Genomic DNA, 23,819 nt, shown 5'->3' on the forward strand with positions numbered 1-23,819 from the left:
CCCTAAGAACACAAGGGCAAATAGGTACAGTTCACTGAGGGTTCAAATGAATGCTGAGTTACGTAAAGTTAGGTAAGGACTGAGGTCAGTCAGAGTGAGTTATCTAGGGGTTAAGGTCAGTCAGAGTGAGTTATCTAGGGGTTAAGGTGAGTTAGAGTGAGTTATCTAGAGGTTAAGGCGAGTCAGAGTGAGTTATCTGGGGATTAAGCTCAGTCAGAGTGAGTTATCGAGAGGTTAAGGCGAGTCAGAGTGAGTTATCGAGAGGTTAAGGCGAGTCAGAGTGAGTTATCGAGAGGTTAAGGTGAGTCAGAGTGAGTTATCTGGGGATTAAGCTCAGTCAGAGTGAGTTATCGAGAGGTTAAGGCGAGTCAGAGTGAGTTATCGAGAGGTTAAGGTGAGTCAGAGTGAGTTATCGAGAGGTTAAGGTGAGTCAGAGTGAGTTATCGAGAGGTTAAGGCGAGTCAGAGTGAGTTATCGAGAGGTTAAGGTGAGTCAGAGTGAGTTATCGAGAGGTTAAGGTGAGTCAGAGTGAGTTATCTGGGGATTAAGCTCAGTCAGAGTGCGTTATCGAGAGGTTAAGGCGAGTCAGAGTGAGTTATATAAAGCTGAGGTCTTGGTTTCAGTTAGTCAGATAAGACAGAGGCTATGGCTAGTTAGGTGAAGTAAGCCCACGCTGAGGTACTGAGCCTAACTCAGAGTTTAAGATTAGTCAAGCTGCCTGAGTCTCAGGGTCAGTCAGGTTAAGATAAGGGTTAGAACGAGCTAAAACAGAGTCAGTCGGTTTAATTAGTTACAGTCTAGCTTCAGTCAGGTTAGACTAGCCCCAGCTTAGATCCAGAATCAGGTTCAGGATCAGCTCAGGTTCAGGATCAGCTCAGGTTCAGGATCAGCTCAGGTTCAGGTTTAGCTCAGGTTCAGGTTCAGGTTCAGGTTCAGGTTTAGCTCAGGTTCAGGTTCAGGTTCAGCTCAGGTTCAGGTTCAGCTCAGGTTCAGGTTCAGGTTCAGCTCATCAGGCCTCAGAAAACAGCAGAGCGAATATCTGACAACCCAACGAGGCTCAAACCGGCTCCTTATTTGACGTTTTCCGTTCCACCTTAAATGGTGCGGTGGCCGCCAGAATGTAACCGCCGCCGTATTTAAGGTGGAGCGCATGGTTAGAGTCAGAGTCAGAGTCAGAGTCAAAGTCAGAGCCTCAGCTCCGTGAAGTCAGGAGACTGGAGTATCCCCACCCGTATTCCGGCAAGCCCCGCCCACCGGCGCTGTGATTGGCCGCCAGTCCGGACCCTCAGCGCTGTAAGCGGAGTCGGGCAGGAGCGACTAACCAATCGCAGCGCAGGGCGCCGGAATGCAGGTGTGAAAAGAAACCCGAGTGTTACCGAGTCAGGGAGATTTTCCGCTTCACTCCGCGCGGCTCCTGCGGCTCCTCCGGCTCTCCCGCCTCCTCCTCCTGTTTGTTCTCCGGCACAGACAACATACTCCCGCTACAACACTCTCTCTCACTCTCTCTCACTCTCTCTCTCTCACTCTCTCACACTCTCTCTCTCACACTCTCTCACTCCTGAAGCTCCTCCACGAGCCTCACTCACTGCGTCGCAGCTCTATTACGCCGCACGTGGACTGCTGCCGTATTCACATCACAACTGTCGTGCTCATGGCAAATAGGTCCAACCAGCTTTTCTCTGAACTGGATCTGATCCACACATTGAGCTGAGCTGTAATCCAGTGTTTCCCCAGCATAATACTAATACAACAGCCAGTAATGATGATGATAATCATGATGATGTGTTTAAAGATGCAGCTTTTCCTGCAGTACTGACTTCAGAAGCCTACACACTAACAACACAGTAACAAGTAACTGATACTCTACAAACTCACAGCAACAGACCTGCAGACAGCTCAGCTGGGCCCACCAGGGTGGGACGAACGCAGAGCAAACTGAGGCTAGAATTAGAAAGAGCTCGGAGTTGCCGGCACTGGTTTGGAAGTTTCACTCCAAATCCTGTTCGTTTAGAAACGGTTCTACTTTAGAAAAAGGTCTTCTTAGGAGATTTAACAGTGATTAAAGGCAAATTACACTAGCAGAGCCATGATCCAATCCGACCTGAGGTCCCAGGCCTAGTTTACAGAGGAGATAGGTGTGAGGTTGTCTTATATTGTGATTAGGCTGCTCTTCTACAGAACCGAGCGTGTTCTGTATGACGCACTAGAACCTCCTTATAATAATCGCTTAGGCCAAGCGTGTCAAACTGGGCTTAAAGTGCTGCGGAGATCAGCGTTTAGCCTCATCTCCTGCTCTGAAGTCAGTTCGCGAAGGCTTTGAGGAGCTGAGTCAGGTGTGTTCACTGAGGCTGTGAGGCTGAAGCCTGCAGAGTTCTGACCCGCGAGGACTGGAGCCTGACGCACGTGCTTTAGGCTACGCAGTCCATTACAGCGTACCGTGTGTGTTGATCTACGAACTTCAAACGCCTCTCACTGGTTATCGCAGGCCGCTATGCCAGTTTTTAGCTTTTCAGTGATCCCTTCGGCAGGCAGGGTTGCCAAATCCAGCAAAAATCACCAGCCCAAAGTTCGCCCAGAAGCTGAAAAATGTTCACGACTGCATTTGCAAATTAGCCCAAACGGGGTGGGGGAACCACAAACCTGGCAACCCCGACGGCAGGTACCTGACATACCCAACCCCTACATGAGCACCTCTTCTGCACTCGTCTGAAGACATGAACTCCCACAGCGTGTGAATCCTGAGGGATGTGTTCATCCAAAGGGGAAAACAGGAGGTGGGGGTGGTCGTTTAATAAGGAGGATTTATTTATTTATTTGTTTTTGACTGGGGAGATGACATCCCCTTGTCCACCCCGCCCCATCCCCCCCACCCCCCCACAGTTGAAATGCACAGTCAGAGTTGGAGCAATGATCAGGAGCGACACACGGTGATTAAAACATTTATTTGATGTCAAACGAATCTAATATTTACATTAGCGTTGCTCTGCCGGGCAGACGCTCTTACAGTCTTCACTGCAGTATAAGTTAAACCGTGTAAATGGTGGGTGAGTGAGTGATGTGGTGGTCTGGCCTCCACCGGCTGCCAGTGCGCGACAGTTCATCAACAAACAAACCGCTGTGTGTATATATACAAACACAAATCTTACATAAATAATCATTTGTACTAAAAGTTTAAGTGATGGATCTCTGACAGAGACATTATCATAATTTATTGGAGTACAGTAATTTGGAAAAGGACAAAAAAAAGATAATATAAATAAACATTATACTGTCAAAATATACACAGGCAAAAAAAAACGTACTGAGTAACTGGCTGAGTCGAGCGCAGCACCATAAAGAAGGAGCCTGATCCTCTCAGAGAGTCACACACCCTTCACAAAGCAGGACCGCCCACGTTTCTCCCAACACGCTCCCCCTCGTTAGGAAATATCATCTGATCTAATGCTGAAATCCCATTTGGCTGTTCTGGTTTTGGCGAGGGACTCGTCTGAAAGGGCAGCAGGAACAAACCTTCTATCATAAAGCGTAAATAAAGCCAATATAACACAATAGATCACAATTTATCAACACAATGTTCATATAAATTAGGCTCTGAACGGATGAAACGGCTGATTTGGACTAACAGCACCCTTAAAACAGGAGTGGCCTCGATGTAGCCGGTACACTCACACGGCTGGGCGCGAGGGGCTGTCCTCGAAAGCCATGCGTGAAGGAGGTAGAGCACCATCTGAAGAGATGGACGAGTCCAGACTGGGCTTTTTCACTTTGTACAAACAACTACAAACAGGAACAGCTACTGTGCCACGCAGGTATTGTGTAGCGCTCCCTCTGCAAGCTATTGCACTCTGTTCGAATGGGTTTAGTGCGGCGTTTACGCGTCTGAGGCCGTCAGCACCAAAACACTGCAGGCTCACTTACAGTTCTTTATTATTATTACTATTATTATCATTATTATCATTATTAAACAGCTCCGATCACATAGTCTGAGTTTCCCACCACAGCTGTATCCGCTGACCAGTGGCTGCTTATAACGACAGTGACGGAGTGTGATGGAGCTACTGACTAATATGTTTGAATCGATATTCAGGCCTCACGTGATTCAGCTTCTTCTTACTGAAGAAACACCGGCAGCTTTCCAGAGAAAAGAAAATATAAGCAGCGCTGTGCAAAAGTCAGACACCAACTTTCATGTGTTCGATTTCCAGAGTTACTCAGGCAGAGAATAAACTTTTAAATATAAAGATTATATCACAGCATCTAAGCAGAGTCACAACCTCACAGTCAGACTAATCCCAAACCCATTCCGTGGTGAGGTCTGGACTCTGGGGTGGTCGGTCCATCGTTCAGCTTCTTTGTCTGATGCGTCCGTCTCCTTTTCTCAGTGAGGTTCTTCTCGATCAGCTACACGTCCTTTCAGACCCACGGCGCTGAGTGGTCTTCTCACAGTGGGAGGATGGACTGAAGCACCTGTGGGTGTTTTCAGATCTGAAGCAGCTTGATGTTCTCCTCTCTCTCAGAGAGGGAAGTGCTGTTTATCTGATGGGGGCAGTTTTGGGATCTACCAGCTCGTTTTCAATGTAACGTTTAATCGCACTCCTTGTGTAAGTGGATTGTTTTACATCTCGGAAATTTCTCCTGAAAAATGTACAGCTTGTACTTAATGGCCATTTTTGACAGGAAAGTAAATTAAAAGAAAGGTGGTCTCTGATTTTTGCACAGTCCTGTACTGAACTCTAACTGATTCACCTGACCTCTGCGTGGTGGCGCTACTCCAGGATCAGGACAGCATGTTTACCGGACGTCTCAGAGGGTGTGATGATACCAGAACAAGACAACCAAACCAACCGTCCCACCCCGAAACTATCCATAAGTATCTGTCCTGGGCTGGGAGACACCGCTGTAGTGGAACAGGCCTTTATACGGGGCCCGCTGGTGTTTTGGTTGGGAACATTTTTATCCAAACACGGCCAGTTTTTCAGAACTCTCCGACTGATGGGCTGGATTTGGTCTCTGAAATCACCACATTCAGGACATAACATGATCTAGAGCAGTTCTGAAAGCCTGGCCCTGAGGCTGTGTTCACACTAGCTGCTTCTTTTAATAGAAAAAAATGCAATTCTGCGTTGATATGTAAACAAACCAGCTCAACCAGATCTGATCTACGAGATCTTAGCCAGCTGTCTAGACTAGGTTTATTATTAATAATAACAAAGATAATACTTATTTCTCATTGTTTATAGGAGCCGTCTGCCTGCCTCAGCCTCGGCAGTGGAGCTGCCGTGTTTCAGCACTCCCGGCTGGGTGTTTGCACCAGCCTACGTGCTGCAACCTGATTGGTCGGCTGTTTGTTCAACTTCTTAAAAGCATTGTAAAGCAATTGGCAAATTTCCTTTGTTTTATGAGTAAAATACGTGCTGACGGTCGAGGAGAACGCGCTAGTGTGAACACAGCCCGACTGCAGCACCGTAACGGACAAAAACGCTAAAACATTTTCCTCAATAAACGCTGGAGCACAGCTCTGCCTCTGTCTCAGACTCTGTCAGAGCGAGCCTCGCTCCAAAAACCACTCGTGTTCTTCTGGACAAGCCAGCTGTCACTGAAAACAGGGTTTCTCCCAGACCCGGTCAGGCGTCAGTGACCCCAGGTAACCAGCTGAATTATGGGAGGAGCACCTCGTTCCTTTGTGGCCAAACACCGGCCGTTCTGAAACAAGTCCTTCAGTGATTTCACAGATGGCTCACAGGAAGCAGACTGGCCCGACCTCCAGGTGGCGCTGGTCACCCGCCTGCTCCGGCGAGAGGTCCTGGACGTTCACGGTAGGGAGCTGAGCCGAGTCCTGAGCCAGGAGGAGGAAACGAGACTGCTGCCAGCGGCCATCACGAACCTGTTCACATTCACAGTGAAGACACTTTCAGAGCCACAGTGAGAATCAGATTCGCGGTAACAGCAGTAATGAGGTTAATAATTACCGTTGGCTAAAAAGTCCAAATCGAATTACTTAATGACCCCCTTATCCTAAACGTAGTCCACCTCCTCTCTGAAGGCTGCTTCTCTTAATGTTGTTTTGCTACGAGGCAGTAATGCAAGCTACCAACGAACCTTATTATTATATTATATTCTCGCTTATGGTTTCTGACACTGTTATAAAAATACATCATATAACTATTAACGGAAGTAGCAGCCATCCTAACATCATTTTTCCCACTGTTTTGCCCATTTTTACAGGCATGTCTATCCATCAGAATGTCAAACAGCGTCAGAAACCACAAGTGGGACGATTTCTTAATACAGATTACTGTTGCACCGCTATTGATACTGTATTGGTATTGATGCCAATACACTTAAACGCAGTATCGGTATTGGTGATAGGGGCACCGAACCTGTGACTGACACCATAAAGCAATTTCTGGCTTGTACGTGCACCAGTAGACAGAACTTCACATCACATCAGCAGTGAAGAATGAAGAGCAGCGGTAAAAATGCTCATGACAGAATCTGTAACTGCAGTTTTTGGTGTAACGGACACGTTACCTGAACGGCTGAGCTGCTTCTTTTAGTAATCACTCGTCTGCCGCTGTGGTCACTTAAGGTCTGAGTTAATGTTACTGAGAGAGCAGAAGGAGCCTCTGTGTGATGGTAGCCTTTAGCCTCAATTGAGTTTTTACCATAGCAAGGGCTGCGCATCCACTAGACTAGCCCTGCCTAATCCGATAAATAAATGCCACCCAGCCAAGCCGAGTGTGTTTTATTTGTGACGCAAAACACAGATTTGCCAAAATAAAATGTTTCAAAAATGTAACTGTAAAAAATATCAGTACTGATAAGTGAGTTCGGTTAGATAGAGTTAGTATCGGTACTTGGCATTGACCAATACTAAAGGATCAGGAATCGGTATCAAAAGGGAAAAAGTGGTATCGAGCGCATCCCTAATGCAGACTGTGTCAGGCTAATTGGTAACGTGATGAAAGCGGTTAGTGACATCAGCCTTGTGCAAAACTGAAGAAGCACCAAACAAGTCTTGGTTGACTGCGTTCAGTTAAAGGGGTAAAGTGTGTAAAACGGATTTTTCACTTTAAATGTTCATGTTCAAACTGAATTCTGTTCAAATCCACAAATTCCTCATCAAATCTCTCGAGTACCTGACAGTCGTCCTGAAGTACGTGGGGCTGCAGTGGGGAGTTCTTCTCGAACACCTGACCGTTCCAGCCCTGGAAACGCACAGCCCCGTGCGTCTCCGTGGTGTCTCTGTTTGCTGGGTCGCTGTAGCAGTGAAAGGTGATGGTCTGAGTGGCACTGATGCTCAGCAAGTGCAGGAACTTCATCTGGACCTTACTTACACCGAACGCCACCTAGAGGCACACAGAGGAACAACACACAGTTTCATGCAGTGATACATAAGAAAGGGGTTCTGGCACTGCAGCATTTTGCACTGGTCTGTATGTCACTGTACATCAACACCTGTGAATCTCACAGCTATTGTACCACAGAGAGTTACAGTGTTATGTTTTTCTTTATAAACAGAAATAGAGTTACAGTGTTGTATACACAGCCTCTAAAGCCCACGTTTAGGCAGTTTCGTTCATAACGTGCAGGCAGGACGTGTCAGATTTGTGCCTGAAACTAACACAAAGGGTTTCTGACATTGGGTCAGGAACATTGGATTTCAGAGAATCTCATGATATACTGTGGTATTAGCAATGACAAACCTAGTCAAACCAAAGATGCCTGGACTGGGATTCGTTTTACTGTAGAACTGAGTTATAAGAGACCGCAAGGCAGTAAAACCAGCCTAGTCACATCTCTGAGCTCATTTGTTTAACTGGAATCAAGGCACTGAGCCAGTTAAATCCTCACAGCAATGTTCCAACATCTAGTGAAAAGCCTTCCCAGAAGAGTGGAGGCTGTTCCAGAAGCAAAGAGGGACAAACTCCCATTTAATACCCTTTATTTCAGAAGTAGCTCTAGCTGAGAAGGTGTCTACAAACTTTTGGACATACAGTGTACATCACACCTCCAGAACTGGCTCCTAAAGGTCCCAGGAATGTTTTTCTATCTATTACAGGACTCACGGCCACTCTACGGATATCTGTGTCCAACAAAAACCAAAGCCTCTGTGAAAATACCTGGGCTTTTTTGGGACAAAGAGGCTTTTCATTCAGAGGCTGACTCTGCCTTTCCCACAGGTGCCATCCTGGTTCAGATTACGAACTGTTCCCGTTAAAAACACAACCACTCCATAGCGCCCACAAACACATTCACACTGGCGCTTTCCTTCGCAGTAAGATCCATTTCCCTTTTCCCTCTGCATGTGGAACCATGCTGATGTACTGATGTGATAAATTAGGCGCTGTGAATAGAGAACGCTATGCACTTCTCTGTATCCGGACACTGTTTTTCAGATGTAGATATGTTTTTCAGATGTTTTTGATGGGAGAACATTGTCAGATATGCAGGGAAATGACAGGATTACTTTTATAAGTGGCAACTAGTCTACAGTACGACACAGAACAGAGAAAAGTCCTGATCTCCTGCTAATCTTGGTGCAGTGTTCAAGTGTCGGTGTGGAACAACGAGACTACAGCTCACAGCTGGTCACACCTACAAGCTCAAAACCTTCAGCGTTTTAAGAAGAACATCTTTCACACGACGTCCGGTCCTTTTAGTGTTTTTTATCGCATCGTTTTAAAACACTAGCAGAAAAAATACGAGGCTTTCCTATGTACGATACATAAAGTGCTGTGTAAAAGTCAGAGACCCTTCATTTATTTCCTTTCCAGTCAAAACAGTGTTTCGTTTTTCAGTGAAGGAAAAAAGCAGAAAATCTATATTTAATGTATATTTACACAGAAGCCTTAACAGGGTTAGGCCTTTGGTTTATTTATTAACATAAAGAAAATCCTTGATATCGCAATCTCTGATCACGGTGTTTTAGTATGTCTGCTTCTGTTGGCATAAAAGATAAGAGTAACAACAAAAATGAAGAAAAAGCGGCATTTTAACACATCAACAGTGCTTTTAGTAATGCTCTATGCTGAGAACCTCCTCTACTTATTGACTCAACAATTTTAACTGTACGCTAAGAACTGTTCTAGATAGTGTTGCACCAAAAAAAAAACTAAGAAGAAATCCTTGACCAAAAAAATGCCAAGGAAAAATGATCATGTTTCGGTACTTATGCTTTTGGATTTAACAGCTGCATTTGATACTATAGACCACAGAATACTTCTGAACTGAACTGTGATATACTGGTCTACATATTTAACATATTTAGACAGTATTTTGTAAACATGGGTGAACACGTCAGATAAGCACGATATTCTCTGTGGTGTACCGCAAGGCTCTGTACTAGGCCCACTTCTGTTTTCTTTGTATATGCTGCCACTGGGTCAGATTATTAGGAAGCATTGCTTCAGTTTTCATAGTTATGCAGATGATACACAGCTGTATATATATCTATGGCTCCAGACAATGTAAGTTCAGTAGATAAGCTCACCATATGTCTGTCCAGAATAGTTAGCTGGATGAATAGCGGTTTTCTAAAGCTTAATGAAAAAAAAAAAGACAGAAATTGTTATTATTATTATTATTATTATTATCGGTCGTGAAGCAAAGAGCAAAAAAGGTGTACGAAAGACTTGGAAATCTGTCTCTACAGATAAAGTTAGGGATCTTGGTGTAATTCCAGACTCTGATTTAACTTTTAAAGCACATATTAATAATGTTACCAAAACTGCTTGACTACTGTAATGCTTTGCTCATAGGACTTCCTGCAACTACAGCCAACAAACTAAAAAGAATATTAACACAGACTAGAAAACAGCATCATATTAGAGCAGTTTTAGCTTCACTGGCTGCCTCTCTTTTAGCGTAACCATAAAATTTTACTACTAATTTTTAAATCTCTTAATGGTTTAGTACCTTCATATATTTCTGATGATGTTCCTAATTGAGCTTTAAGATCATCTAGCGCTGCCTGCTCCATATTCCACGTATGAAACCGGAGAGGCCACGTTTTGTTTTTATACACCAAAGATTTAGAACACATTGCCAATAAACATCTGTCAGACTCCTTCTGCCAGTGTTTTTAAAACTTTTTGCATTTAACTAGGTTTTTTTTTATTGTCTCCTATATTTTTACTGGAATATCACTATTACTTTTATGTTCTTGTTAAGTTGCATTTTTTACGTATTTTTTTCGTTTTTATTTACACTTTCATGGTGTGCTTTTTAATTGTACTTTTTATATAGATCTGCTATTTATTATTTGTTTATTATATTTTGTTTTTATTTCTGATTTTATTTTCCTCCTCTTCCTCCGTGTAACGTGGAGCGATGAGGTGGACGCATATGTGGAGATAAGCGAGTTTTATTTTGGGCAAATCCAGGGTCGGTCGTAACAGTCCAGGTTCATACAGCCAACACGGAGAGATGGCGGGACAGACATGACGAACAAAACACAGGAAACAATCAAAGACTAGAAAGCCAAACATCAAACAAACAAAAACATCCAGCAAACAAAGACCAACAAACACAAGGGCCTAAATACAAAACAAGGATAACGAGGGACAGGCGGAAAACAGGTGGCAATGATCAGGGGTGGAGTCAATCAACAAGGGGGCAGGACTTAAGACTCAAAACAAAGGCACATGATAGGACTAAAAGGTAAACAAATGCACATGAGGAGACTGGCAGGGGCCAATCGAGACACCCCGTCGTTTTTGCTTCACATTCTGAAGCACTTTGAGCTGCATTTTTAACATATAAAGGTGCTATATAAATAAACATTATTATTATTATTATTATTATTATTATTATTATTATTACACATAATATCTAATTTGTCAGTATTTAGTGCGTCCACTCTTTGCCCATGCCTTTATTTCAGATTCTACTCCTTTCAGGAAACTCGCTTTCAATTTTTCTTAGAAGTTGTTTTTGCTCTTTTTGCTGCTCACAGTTCAAATAATCCCAAACATATTCAGTGGTGTTGAGGTCTGGACTCTGGGGTGGTCAGTACATTGCTCAGCTTCTTGTCTGTGTATGTTAAATGTGGAAAATAAAGAATAATTGTGCAGTAGAATGTGCGGATGTGTCACACCACGTTTTCAGAAACAATCTTTCTGGAAAACTACTCAAATAAAAATGACTTCTTTGAATTGATGTGTGAGTCGATTTCAAGACAACTGCCGATGTTTCAGCAGAAGTTGTGGGTAAATACGGTCCAAATCTCTTTTGCATTTGTCCACTAATTGAAAGTGTCTGTGTAACGCAGCCCCCTGGGCAAGAGACAGCGAGTGTGTCTGCCTGTGACTGCTGCATGTCTGCTGTAATTAGGTTCTCGACTCCTGCTCTGCTGCTGTGTGTCTACCCTGTGGAGTTTCTCTGAAGTGTTCTGGTTCTGCCCGGCCGTGTCTGAGCTGCTCCTGCTGTTGGCTGCGTGGGCACCACTATAACTCAAACACCGGGAAGGTCTGCGTTGTGCTGCTACCTTGTCTGTGGAGAGCGGATGGATGCAGGTTTGTCCTCCAGCTGTGAAGTTACAGAACACCTGGATGGCATCAGAAGTGCAGCCCAGGTTCGGATCGATCCAGAACATTCCTGACAGAGACATGGAGAAACATACTCAGACATTCCTGTTCCATTCCTGTTCGCTATTAAAGCCATATAAAGTCAAGACTACAAAGGTTCGGGTTATGGCATCAGTTCTGCCTCTTAAGCCAGACTCCAGTCTATGATCACCGAGTCTGGTGTGCTTTGTCACTTAACATGGTGAAAAACTGGCGATGTTAACAGGAAGGGGCCGTTATGATGGACACACAAAATAACCATAAAGCATTAATGATTTTGCGTAATGTATTAAGGCATATTTTAAAAGCCATTACACACTTAAGGCAACACAAGTAAATTACATTAAAATACAAAATATATATACGTATGATTTTTACACATCAAAACTTGTGACAAACAGAAAAACCAGACAGAATATCTCTCAAAATGTCCCTTTCAGGAAATCTGTGTTTAAATGCAGCCTAATAATCCATTAATAATCTGACTAATAGCCAATCGGAATAGAATATGTAAATGTAAACACCTCAACCGGGATAGTCTGGACTGATTGAGGCCATTCGGAATACAATTTCTACAACCCCAATTCCAGTGAAGTTGGGACGTTGGTGTAAAACATAAATAAAAACAGAATACGATGATTTGCAAATCCTTTTCGACTTATATTCAATTGAATTCACTACAAAGATGAGATATTTAATGTTCAAACGGATAAACTTTATTGTTTTTCGCAAACATTCACTCATTTTGAATTTGACGCCTGCAACACGTTTTAAAGTATTCATCGCTTCATTTTAAAGTAATTAAGAACACAAGCACTGCTCACTGCTGCTCATCTCACTCTGACTGGACTACGTGATTCTTGCTGTCATGGTAACGTTTACACTAAGTTGTACACTACACATCTGTGTAAGTTTGGATCAGATTACTTGTTGTGAGCATATAAACAAAGATTTTCCATCGGATTGTTGAGTAGAGGGAGCATAAACACCTCAGTCTTAATCTATAATCGGAAAACATTCAATCGGATTGGCAAAAATCTCTGAGTGTAAAGAGTTTTCCACTTTGGAAAAGCGAATAGGGCTAAAACTTTCACCCCTTAATGTTTGGAGACGCAGCTCCACACGAGAACAAGAGCACAGAACAAGGCAGAATGGCTTTAATGGCAGGTAAGACCTCCTCTGCTCCTCACTGAAGGTGACACTGGGCTGCTGTCCATTTTGGAAAAGTGAAAGCAGCTAGCAGAGCTTCATCGCTTCAGTCAAAACCTCAAACACTGTGTGCTTCCAAATATGATTTGGATGTCTAGCCCAGTCTGAGCTTGGCTTGAGTTGATTTTGGAGTCTCTAATCCTTTTGACTGTTTGTTTGAAGTTCCAGTTGCTGGGACTTTCTGGCAGTGATCGGCTCATTTTTCAGGAGAAAGTTTGCAAAATGTGAGTAAAATGCTGCATTTTATCATATAAAAAAACACATTTGTCGTGCAAGACAATCAGTCAGTGTCACTTTCTCAATTTAATTTACTATCAATTTAACATCCTCATCCAATACTGTAAAATCAATTTTCATAATGTAAGAAGACAGTTCATCATATCCTGTTTATTACTTACTTTATAAGTAAGTAACTTTATAAGCAAATGAAATAATAACGTAATAATGTCAGCGCACACTGTGACGTAAGTACTGTAATAATCCAACTGTGCTCTAATTCGCTGAGCTGCTAAAACGCTCATTGATCTCTGGCTGGCTACAATGTGCTTCAAAGAAAACTGTTAAATAAGCTGTGAGACCATGAACCTCACAAACTGTGGTCAGTCTAGCGACGACACCTTGCTCTGGAAGACTCGTGCCAGTGGACTGAAGTGTATATGCACAGATATCTGGACGGCCAATCAGAATGTAACTAAAAAAGGGCTAATGGTTGGACCAGGACAGCATTCAAGAGGAAATAGATGGTCCATTCCTCTGTGGGTGGAGCTTCTGAAACAGACCTACCCGCTGCTCAAATGAATGCAGTCATCATGTCAACCCTCAAATGCCTTGACGCTTGTTTTATTTGTTTCTCTTATGTAGCGTATTTAAAAAAGTGGAGAAAGGATGGAGAAAGTGCAGGTTCTAGGCTTTCAATCGATACCAAGCAGAAGAGGAGAAGCTATATTAGGATTTGAATTTGGTGAAATGTTTGTGTTTACAGTCCTGCTTTGCCAAAATCGTCCTTACATTTTGTGAATCTTGGCAAAAATCCTCATGTGATAAATTATGTAATTATATTTCATTAGTATAAAAACTCCAGCACAACCTCCCAAGGGAGAAGCGGCTTAGAAGATGGATGGATGGATGGATAGTATAAAAACAACAATAACAATGAAATATGAAAAACTCATACGATCAGGGTTCTGACTGATGCAAAAGACAGAAGGAATGAATGAATGACTGACTGACTATTTCCCTTACCATCAGCCAGGTTGTGCTGGCAGTCCAGCAGGTCTTTGCAGAAGCGGGCGGGGTTTTGCCGCGTGCCCATCGGTGTTCTTATGTTGGCAATCACACTGCTGAGGTAGCGCAGGGTCCTAAACACCTCAGAGCTCTGCTCCTCCAGAGAAACCTCAGTGTTCTGGTAGCTCTGAGAGGGCGAGACGGAGGAGAGAGGACAGTGCTACAGTACAGAGCTGGACGTGTTGCCATTACACCGCTGCACACTGCGATGTATACTGACTCATAATATACGGTAACATTTTACTGTAGGGTGCTGTTCATAAGGCAACATGACACCTACACAAGCTTGACATAACCCTACATAACTGTTTATAAATGCTGGTTCCAATGGGCGTCATTCGCTGTAAAGGTTACATTTGCCAATTTTGTTCAAAGTCAGCTGAAGCAGACTTTATGACAGATGACACCTGTTGTATTCATAAACAGTTATGTAGGGTCATGCCTGCTCTAATGACAACCTTATGTAGGTGTTATGTAGCCTCATGAACAGCATCCTACAGTAAAGTGTTAGGTCAAAATAGAATGGCTCTGCATCATTTTGACCAAAATAAACTACGTTTACTGGATTAAATGAGAGCCTTGATTGGTCAAAGCACTCACAGAGACTCATCTGGAACATCTGATGTTGGTCAAGATGGTCATACCTTACAATGAGCATGTTATGGTGTATTTATGGACTGGTTTGGAAACTGCAGGCTTTTGTGGTATCAGTCTTGCACACAAGCATTTCTATGGAGCCCCATCAGTGGAGGAAACAATTCCATTCAGCACAAAACAAAACATGCATTCTTCTTTCTATAAATATTCTACGCTTGTAATACTTTCCTCTGTTTTGTTTTAACGCATGACATATGCTAGCCTGAAGACAACCACACAGCTACTTTTATACTTCTCTCTCAAAGACATAAAACCTTTTCCCGGCCTGGGAGTCGGTTTCCGTACCAGTGAAAATTGCTAAGAGTTGTTTATAGCCATTCATTCAGATAACAAAAGTGGCCTTACAAGGCCTGTGTGAAATTTTCCGGCTTCCTTAATGTGTCAGTGAGATAAAGAGAGAGACGCAGGGACAGGGAGGATGCATGCTCTTGTACCTCGTGCAGTGCTGTGTCAGACTCCATTATGGGCTGCTTGGCTGCGTTTGTACGCACACGTCTCTGTAGAAAGATCACATCAGGCACGTTAAGCAAAGTCACTGGTAAATGATCTGTGAGATATGACCATGAATAAGGACTGAAGCCCTGCTGGAGATAAACTAACTTTCCCAGACCAAAAGGCTGTGTAATGTGTTTTGTGGGATCTGACTGGTCGAGAGTGTTTGGGTAACTTCACCAAATTCCCAAGTTAAAGCTCATATGCTGGATGTTCACGTCAGCGTTACAGGTGAAGAACACGGCGTTAAGTTAAGGACAAACTCAACAAGATGAAGAACATGACTCTCAGCTGCGTTTATTAAAAGGTTGTGTTGTTCCATTAGTGTGAGGTGGATTGAAACAGGGCTATAATACACCTACTGGATTAAAATCACTCCACAATTATTACCGTCAGACTGTAAAACTACACACACTGCAGATTCACACTGGATTACAATCACAGATCTTGTCAGCACTTCATTTAATGACAGAACCTCTACATTAGGGCAAATCCAGCTCCAGCAGACCGTTAAAGGAAAACTGTTCCGTCTTTGCTGGACAGTTTTTTCAGCACATTTCTTTAAGCATCTGTTCAGCCACCTCTGGTCTGCCCGTTGGCGGCCAGTCTGGAGACATGTCGTTTGGTTAAGGCTCCCCTTTACGGGAAAAGTTCTGATGTTTAAACACTGATGGTCATATCAGCTCTTGATGTGAAGCCTGAAGCTGGCTGAGCTCAACACGGGCTCTCCCAGGTTCCTCTGCACTGTGTGTGTGTATTCCCGTCTGTGCTCCTGCTCTCTTACATTCAGGATGGCTTTGTAAGCCTCTAAATCATAACAGGAATCTTCCAGTCAGTGTCGTGATTCATCTTCACTGTAAACTAAAATCAAAAAGCCTTTCACACATGGATGCCCCGAAAGCATCTCCTGAACTCCAGCCAAACCCCACCAGCAAAAGTACAAACGTGGGGGTAAAAGTTTAATTCCAGCTAATTCAATGTTTAGCTTTGGCTTCACGGTGGCTGAGGAAACCTGTGAGTGTGTGGTGTAGATTCAGCTTGTTTACTTACTGAACAAGGAACAGATTATCATACAGAATGAATGAAAGTGGGTTTACTGCGTTTGGTAATGTAATACAGCAGTGAATGCAATGGTGAAAGAATGAAAAGAGACATGGATATTGACATCAATGGGACATGCAGAGGTCAAAGCTGTCTAATCAGAGCTACAGGCAGGTTTCCAGAACTATTCACATGACGGATAAACCTGTATTGCGTTGGGTTAATGGTAAGGGTAAGCATTATACCAAGAATCTCACAGGAAAGCCACTAGCTTATTCACGCTAGAGCTGGTTTGCATAAGTAAATGGACAATTAAAGGTAAACAGAAATGTCCTTGTTTTTCTTTTTTACATAAAAGAGTGATAGCATGTAATATATGCTGTAATTGTTTTGAAATGTACCATTAAGTTCATATGAGGAAAGTGCAAAAACTGCCACATCATCATGGTTGTGATGTCATAACTATGAACGTCTATATACGATCTCTACAGAAGTCTACAGCAGCTGAGCTCATCCATTTATGGTGAAGTGACAAGGGGTGTTGTTACTGCATGTCAGCCAGGACAGCACAGCCAATCAGAACAGAGCTCATTTACATTTACCAGTCTTAAGGGCACCGCATAAATGATCAGGCACAAATGAATTACAACCATTTCTAGGACATAAGCAAACGCATACGGATCCCGGCTCATGACGTCAGGTGTGAATAAAAAGAATGCGTGTCTTGGGAAGGTGTGGGAATGAGATAAAGTCATGGCCACAACTAAGTTGACTTCATGGGAGCGAGACCTAATGCGTGGCCACGACTTATGAGAATGAGATGGTTAAGCCTTGACCACAGTTTAATAAGGCATGATCTCATTCCCACGCCTTATTACTTCGTGGCCACGACTTAATTATCTTGTTCCCATGCATTACTAAGCGGTGGCCATGCATTATTCTTATTTTTAGGGGAAGTGACCAGCAGAGCTCCGTCAACACAGATGTATAAACTTCAGTATGGACCAGTACGACACAATGAAAGGAAGAACATATGCTGTGGAACTTGGCTCTTACCGATGGACCAGGAGGACCTGGAGGACCCTAAGACACAAAAGGAAGAAAGAACAATGTCAGGATAGAGAAAACAGAGTTCAGCGCCAGCCGCATGCAGAGGTCTGTCTATAAAATGCATTCTAATAGCACAGAAAAGGACCTTCGCCGCACATCTACAGCCCTGAAGAGTGATCAAAACACTCAGACGTGCCTGCAGGCTTTCATAAGCAAGGTATGCTGATTAGGACTGAAGTTAAACACAGCCCAGCGAAGTTTGGGACCCATGGGATTACTGTCTGATGTGATTAGCAAATGAGAACAAAGCATGTCGTAACTTTATAATGAGCGCAGATGTGTGGAAGATGCAGCTTCTTCGCTCTCAATCCCGCCACGCTTGAGTTGATGAATTGAGGAGATATTTTATTATAATTTGTATCTGATGTCACGTTTTCCTGATATTGAGAAAAAAGGCAGGTGTCCAGATTTAACCCACATATAAACCTGGATGTAATCGTCTAACTAACTTTTTTTTTTAAAGGTTTGAAGCGATCGTACAGGAATGCTCACTCACCCTCGGGCCTGGACTGCCTTGAGGCCCCTGAGGACCCTGTCGAGACAGAAGAGACGTGTTACCGCGGCGTCTTCCTGACGAGCGTACAGCAAAACACGACTGACTACATCGGTGATCCGACAACACAGCGCAGCCAGGACAGAGACGTTACTCAACAACCACAATGTTGTTGTTTTTTTTTATGGAAAGACAAAAATATGACCACTGTGCTAATTCCAACATGTTTATAGGAAAACCCCAAAGTGGATTGTCACTGTGAACAGTTAGCGAAAGCGCATCAACAGCGGCTCAGCAAAACAAACACAACCACGGTTTGGTCTTGTGGTCAGGAGCCTTCAGCTCACTGTCCAGGATCAGGTAAAAAGAACACATGTCGGTCAGCCTGTGTAGCTAAAAGACACCATTATGTGGAAGGAGGTAAAACAACTGGAATTAGGGTCAGGCTAAGTGATGGAGCGCTACTGCCCACTAAAGGACAGTACGGGACTTACACCTTTAGGCAGGACAACTGGAGCTCATCCTGCTCATTGTCAAACACACTCAAGTCAAGATTTTCCAGGTTATTTTCTGGAACACATTCCACAGCGATATGGGAGATGATGGTCACACGTTACACTCCATATGGAACATAATGTAGACGTAATGACAAGGCGCTGCTTTGAGTTACGCTCACAGTGCCAACGTAAGAGCGAGAGAAACGTGGTAACGTCTACTGTTTGTTTCACACATCATAATATACTAGAGGGACATCTTCATATATGGACCATATATGGTTCAAATTTGCAGTCCACCACGAAAAACCTGTTAAATAAACAATGACGTGCTCAGTCCTATGAGTAAGACAAGACATTTACACCTGCTTTTAAAAAAAAGTCTTCTGAATGATTTTAAAGTGATGTTGAAAGTTTTAGATTTATCATGATTTATCATTTATCATTTATATATATATATATATATATAAAATGCTGTCCTATGTTTTCATGTCGCTACCATTTTAACCGCACCCCTGCATTTTAGAGCAGGAGCTGAGACTGCATCCCGGTCCCTCATGGCCACACATTCTCAAATCTGAAAATCAGTGTATATTCTTAACATCAGTCTCTGCTGAAACACATATTTCTGTAATTAAATAAACTGCGATTAAGTAAACAGACACGACTGAAACGTTTGGTAAAGTTGTGTGTGATAGTTCTGGTAACGACCAAATGAAATGTCAACCCTTTATTTCAATAAAATAAGCATAATTAAGGCACAGGGTCACAGGCAACAGGGTTTGAGCCCAAAGCCCAAGTCAGTTACAAATGAGCTTTGATTGAATGCTTTGAAGCAAACATCCATGTATCTATTGCACTATAGGCCTAAATCAAAGTCAGGTATGCAGCTGTGTGCTTTGCCCATGAAGCCTCACCACGGCTTTTTAAACTGCCACTAATGCAATGTCACTGGACATTTCAACATGCTTGCTGCTGATTCTATAACTGAGTATGCAGAAACTGGACCTGGTCATCCTGCTGTTTTCCATCTGTCACTTTCTGATTTGCTTTTCATGCAGAGGATCACAGAAACCTCTGGTGTGCAGTACAAACAATTGTACTCTTTGTAGGAGCTATTAAGGACAATTTTGAGCATGTGTTGCAGAACATAGTCTGCAGTACGGTTATTGAAAAACAGTGGATGTGAACAGAACGTCCTGTCTTCCATCTCGAGAAGACACCAGGGGCCATACGGTAACCAAAACCAGAGTAGAGATACAATTATTTCTGGATCAAAGACACCCTGAAATGAATGGAAGTGAAAGGAGAGCTTCTCTGGAATGGTCCTCTCGTGCCTGAGCAGCTCACTTCGGGTGGCATGCTTTAGAAGGTCAGTCATTTCAGCCAACAGACGCCCACGTCTTGCTGAGTGACAGCGGAAAAGAGAGGGCCAGAGAGAAAGAGGACAGTTAGCCTCCCTTGGCTTCCCAGCCCTGGACGGCTGTGGCGTCACCAGGGGGTGAACTAATCTCCCGACTACAGGGTCAACGTTTAGACAGCAGCACCACTCCGGAGGTTCATATCAAATGAACTAGAAATGAACAAAGTTTTCTCACCATTTCTCCTTTTCCACCCTTAGCACCCTGTGGACCCTGTAGGGGGGAAAACACACACATTATTTAAACAAGCCAAAATATCAAGAGTTATATAAAGGGCAGCGTACAGGGACTCACAGGTTTCCCCTCTGGGCCAATCATTCCCAGTGGACCAACAGGACCTGTAAAACCCTGAAACACACACACACACACACACACACACACACACACACACACACACACACACACACACACACACACACACACACGATGAGCTGTGATCAGAGAACAAAGCGAGATGGAGAGAGACAGACAGAGAGAAAGGAAGAAGACAGTGTAACTCACCAGTGTGCCCACAGGCCCTTTGGGTCCTGGAATGCCAACAAAGCCTAAATCTCCATTCGGCCCCTAAGATGAAAAAGACAATGGCAATTCTCAGTTCAGTCACATCCAGTGAAACTACAGTGACCCAGCTAAAGTCTGTTACAGGGAGGGCTGAAAAAAGCAGCAGGTTTAACTAAGTGGTACGTCATTCAAAGCTGCCTTATGTATGGAAATGTAATCTTATAACGCAGAGCTTGTGAACTGGAGCCTGGCACACCACCTTCAGCCTCAACCTTAAAAATGGTGGTGATGTTCTCATTGAAAAAAGGCCCGAAGCTTAATTTAGAGAAAACAACTGTATTTAAACCACAATCACAATCAGATATTCTCCCCAAATCATTCCCGGTCCTGGTACAGTATCTGCGTAGACACTAAAGCAGGCAGGATCATGAGGGGTCACAATTATTATTATTATAATAAAGACTTTGTTAGATAACCGATTAAACGCAACAACATCAGCAGAAAGTTGAGGAACTGAACTGACCTTCGGTCCTGGGAAACCCTGCAGTCCTAATACGCCTGGATCTCCAACTTCACCCTGCAGACACACGCAGACACATAAACATGACTGACGGCTGAGTTAACCTCTTTAACCCTGGGCCCAACTCAGCTAGTCATTCACTTACACGGGAAGAAGAAAAACTCTAAACCTAACCTCAACATTTCACCTGGTCAGTATAGCTGCATGTCTAACACAGCAGGAACAGGAGATACTGAACAATAAGCCTAAAGATTAATAACTGAGTAATGCGCCTGCAGTCTGCGGGGTTAGCTTCCTTGTCCTGCTGCTTAACCACACACCCCCCCTACCCCGTTGCGGAGTGTGTGGCAGTAAGGTGATATAACCTGTCAGTACCTCTGGAATGTGGGCTCAGTTTCAGCTTCAACATCCAGCTGTGTTATGTAAGGAACAGGAGCACTGGGCTTCTCCTCTACATTCTCCAAACCTTCTCCCACCCTCACCATCGCACTGACCCCACCCTGACCCCTGCACCGTCCCTACATCCCCCTGCTCTCCATCTCTTACATAAGCTCTTTGAGCTTAGCCAGACGCAGGCACCCTGATCCCCGCTCTGAGCTGGAGAAGAAGCAGGAACACTGGGATTTTCCTTCAGCTTTGTCTCCACAGGCGAGCTGCTATATTTAGCACCACCTGATGATTGAGACCAGGCGCTATAAATCAAATGGTATTTTGTAGACAAATGTGCTGACATACAGACACAGAGCTGGCAGACTTCAACATGCCCCCGCAGTCCATTCAAACAGCCAAAAATGTCAGATTTTCCTTGCATTTTTGAGGTAAAATAGGTTAAATATATCTCGCTGTTGTTGAAGAAAACTCCATTTTTGATGTTTTTCAGTTTTTGGCATAATGTAAAAGGACCTGTTGTTCTTTATGTTGTGTGTACGTTTCATGATGAACGGACTAAAAGAAACAGCCCAAAATGACTGGGAAAGACGTCTGGTTCCATTGACTTACATTAAAAGTAAAGTAGGTTTTTTCCTTCTCCTGTAAACTTCTACGACAACATCTACGAATGAAGCTGCACTTCACATCCATCCTGGTTATGATTTCACAACCATGAATGCATTCATATATCACCCCACTCAGCCCACAGCAGCTTACCACACAATTCACGCTGAAGTGCTAATGAGTCATGAATCAGCCTATTTTTGTCTAAAAGATTAATCAAAGTCCACGACCAGTGATATAAAAACATATTAGACCTGTTTTGGTATCAAAGATCACACAAGGTAACAAACTCTTGGCCCTGCACCTGTTTTCCTGCAGATACATCACTCTACGTCAGAAAATCTCTTACATGCTGTTAAAACTCCTAAAACTAATTTTAAAGAGTTTTTAAAGTTGATTGACAGCTGACTGATATCTGATAGATGACTGACAGGTTGTTTGTGCCTTCAGTAGATAGAAATAACTCTCACCGGTTGTCCTTTGGCTCCAGGCTCACCCGTCTTGCCCTGGTCTCCAGGAGCTCCTTCCAAACCTTTTGCCCCCGCCTTGCCCCTCTCACCAAGCAAACCCCTCTCACCCTGCAAAAACAACACAGCTCAATACCCACACGAAGACATAAACCTATAGCATAAACCTCCTGAAGACAGGTCAAAGTTACGGTGCAGAGATCATATCCCAGCAGAGGGATACAATCCCATGGAAGAAGATGCTCTGTTGGTTTCATCTACCTGCAGTCCAGCTGGTCCTCTCTCTCCCACAGGCCCTGGCAGTCCGAGCTCACCACGAGGACCAGGAAGCCCCGCCCTGCCCTCTTGACCTGTAGCACCACGCTGACCCTGAAAGGCAACAGGGATCAACACAGGAGCCAATCAGGAATGGAAGCACAACATACGTCTATATCGTCACATCACGACTACATGCGGCACGGGGGTGTGGCTTAAATTCACACAGAGGAAGGCACTCGGTCTTTTAGGCAAACATGATAACGTCTTATTTTACTAAATAAAGTTGAGCTTGATGCTATACAGTGCAGTCCGGTGTGAGGTGGCCTACATAAGGGGTCTCCAAAGTGTCCCACAGACAGATTTCGACTGGTCTGTCAGCCAGCCTGTAGACTGGGGTTCAATCCCCCACCTGAGTAAGCTCCCTACACTACACCAATAAGAGTCCTTGGGCAAGACTCCTAACACCACCTTCGCCTCCCTGTGTAAAATGACCAAACTGTAAGTCGCTCTGGATAAGAGCATCAGCCAAATGCCAAAAATGTAAATGTAAAACAGTTCGCTGCAGTTTTTCCTTCCACCTGATGGTGGTAGAAGTGCTGTATATTTGCAGTGTGACGCGCCGCACTGTGGTAACGAAGTTTGCTAAAGTTTAAGAGCCTTGCTCCTCTGACTTGAACTGCAACTTAATCTACTAAGAGACATTTAGTCAAGAACACAGCCTTAATGTTTAACACTGAGAACCAGAGACAAATGTGAGTGTCAACATATCAGCAGACTGTGATGAACGGATCATCAACAGACCTGAAACAAGGCACGGACATAAACGTTTAGAGGTCGGCCCAGATCTCAAATCATATTTCTGAAGTAAACACATTTATAAGAACACACTGAATAATCAAACTGATCGTTGTTATAAGCGCTTACTGATCCAAATGACTCTGAACGAGCGATCAATCCAACGATAAATGAAACCTCGGGCACTTTTATACAGCGACAGGAACCTGTGATTCTACACGCTGATACGTTTCACTGTGGCCAGTGTGAACATGCACGCGTCGTAACTCCTCTGGTGGCAGATTTATACGTGTTTAACGGCTCATCGCCAAACTCTCAGAGTGGATCACCAGCAAGATGCTGGAGTCGACTTTCCGCTCCACATGGTTGTATTTTTCATGTTTTGAAGACTTGATATTTTGCATCATTTGTGAATAATATTTTGAGCCCCAGGGATTTTAAAAGGGTCCAAACTTCTGAGGAGCCAGGCTGGACATGCCTGACCTACACAGTCTCAGAATGAAAGAGAAGGAGAGTG

General features: G+C 43.7%; 2 protein-coding genes across 2 annotated transcripts in view; both read right to left on the reverse strand.

The window, feature by feature from the left end:
- The window catches only part of znhit6 (zinc finger HIT-type containing 6), a 41,587-nt gene extending 39,986 nt beyond the window's left edge, over window positions 1–1,601 (reverse strand). Inside the window, exon 1 of the mRNA XM_017721112.2 lies at window positions 1,377–1,601. Within this exon, the coding sequence (XP_017576601.1) occupies window positions 1,377–1,474 (98 nt within the window). The 5' untranslated portion in view covers window positions 1,475–1,601. The remainder of the gene's footprint in view (window positions 1–1,376) is intronic.
- Window positions 1,602–4,432: 2,831 nt separating this feature from the next.
- The window catches only part of LOC108441554 (collagen alpha-1(XXIV) chain), a 160,206-nt gene continuing 140,819 nt past the window's right edge, over window positions 4,433–23,819 (reverse strand). Inside the window, exons 48-60 of the mRNA XM_037541463.1 lie at window positions 22,511–22,618; window positions 22,253–22,360; window positions 20,793–20,846; window positions 20,270–20,332; window positions 20,063–20,116; window positions 19,946–19,981; window positions 17,857–17,892; window positions 17,307–17,333; window positions 15,152–15,214; window positions 14,019–14,187; window positions 11,489–11,598; window positions 7,140–7,349; window positions 4,433–5,884 (exon numbers count right to left, since the gene is read on the reverse strand). Coding sequence (XP_037397360.1) covers window positions 5,738–5,884; window positions 7,140–7,349; window positions 11,489–11,598; window positions 14,019–14,187; window positions 15,152–15,214; window positions 17,307–17,333; window positions 17,857–17,892; window positions 19,946–19,981; window positions 20,063–20,116; window positions 20,270–20,332; window positions 20,793–20,846; window positions 22,253–22,360; window positions 22,511–22,618 — 1,185 coding nt within the window. The 3' untranslated portion in view covers window positions 4,433–5,737. The remainder of the gene's footprint in view (window positions 5,885–7,139; window positions 7,350–11,488; window positions 11,599–14,018; window positions 14,188–15,151; window positions 15,215–17,306; window positions 17,334–17,856; window positions 17,893–19,945; window positions 19,982–20,062; window positions 20,117–20,269; window positions 20,333–20,792; window positions 20,847–22,252; window positions 22,361–22,510; window positions 22,619–23,819) is intronic.

Source organism: Pygocentrus nattereri, chromosome 9 (genome assembly GCF_015220715.1).
Source record: "Pygocentrus nattereri isolate fPygNat1 chromosome 9, fPygNat1.pri, whole genome shotgun sequence".
NCBI lineage: Eukaryota > Metazoa > Chordata > Actinopteri > Characiformes > Serrasalmidae > Pygocentrus > Pygocentrus nattereri.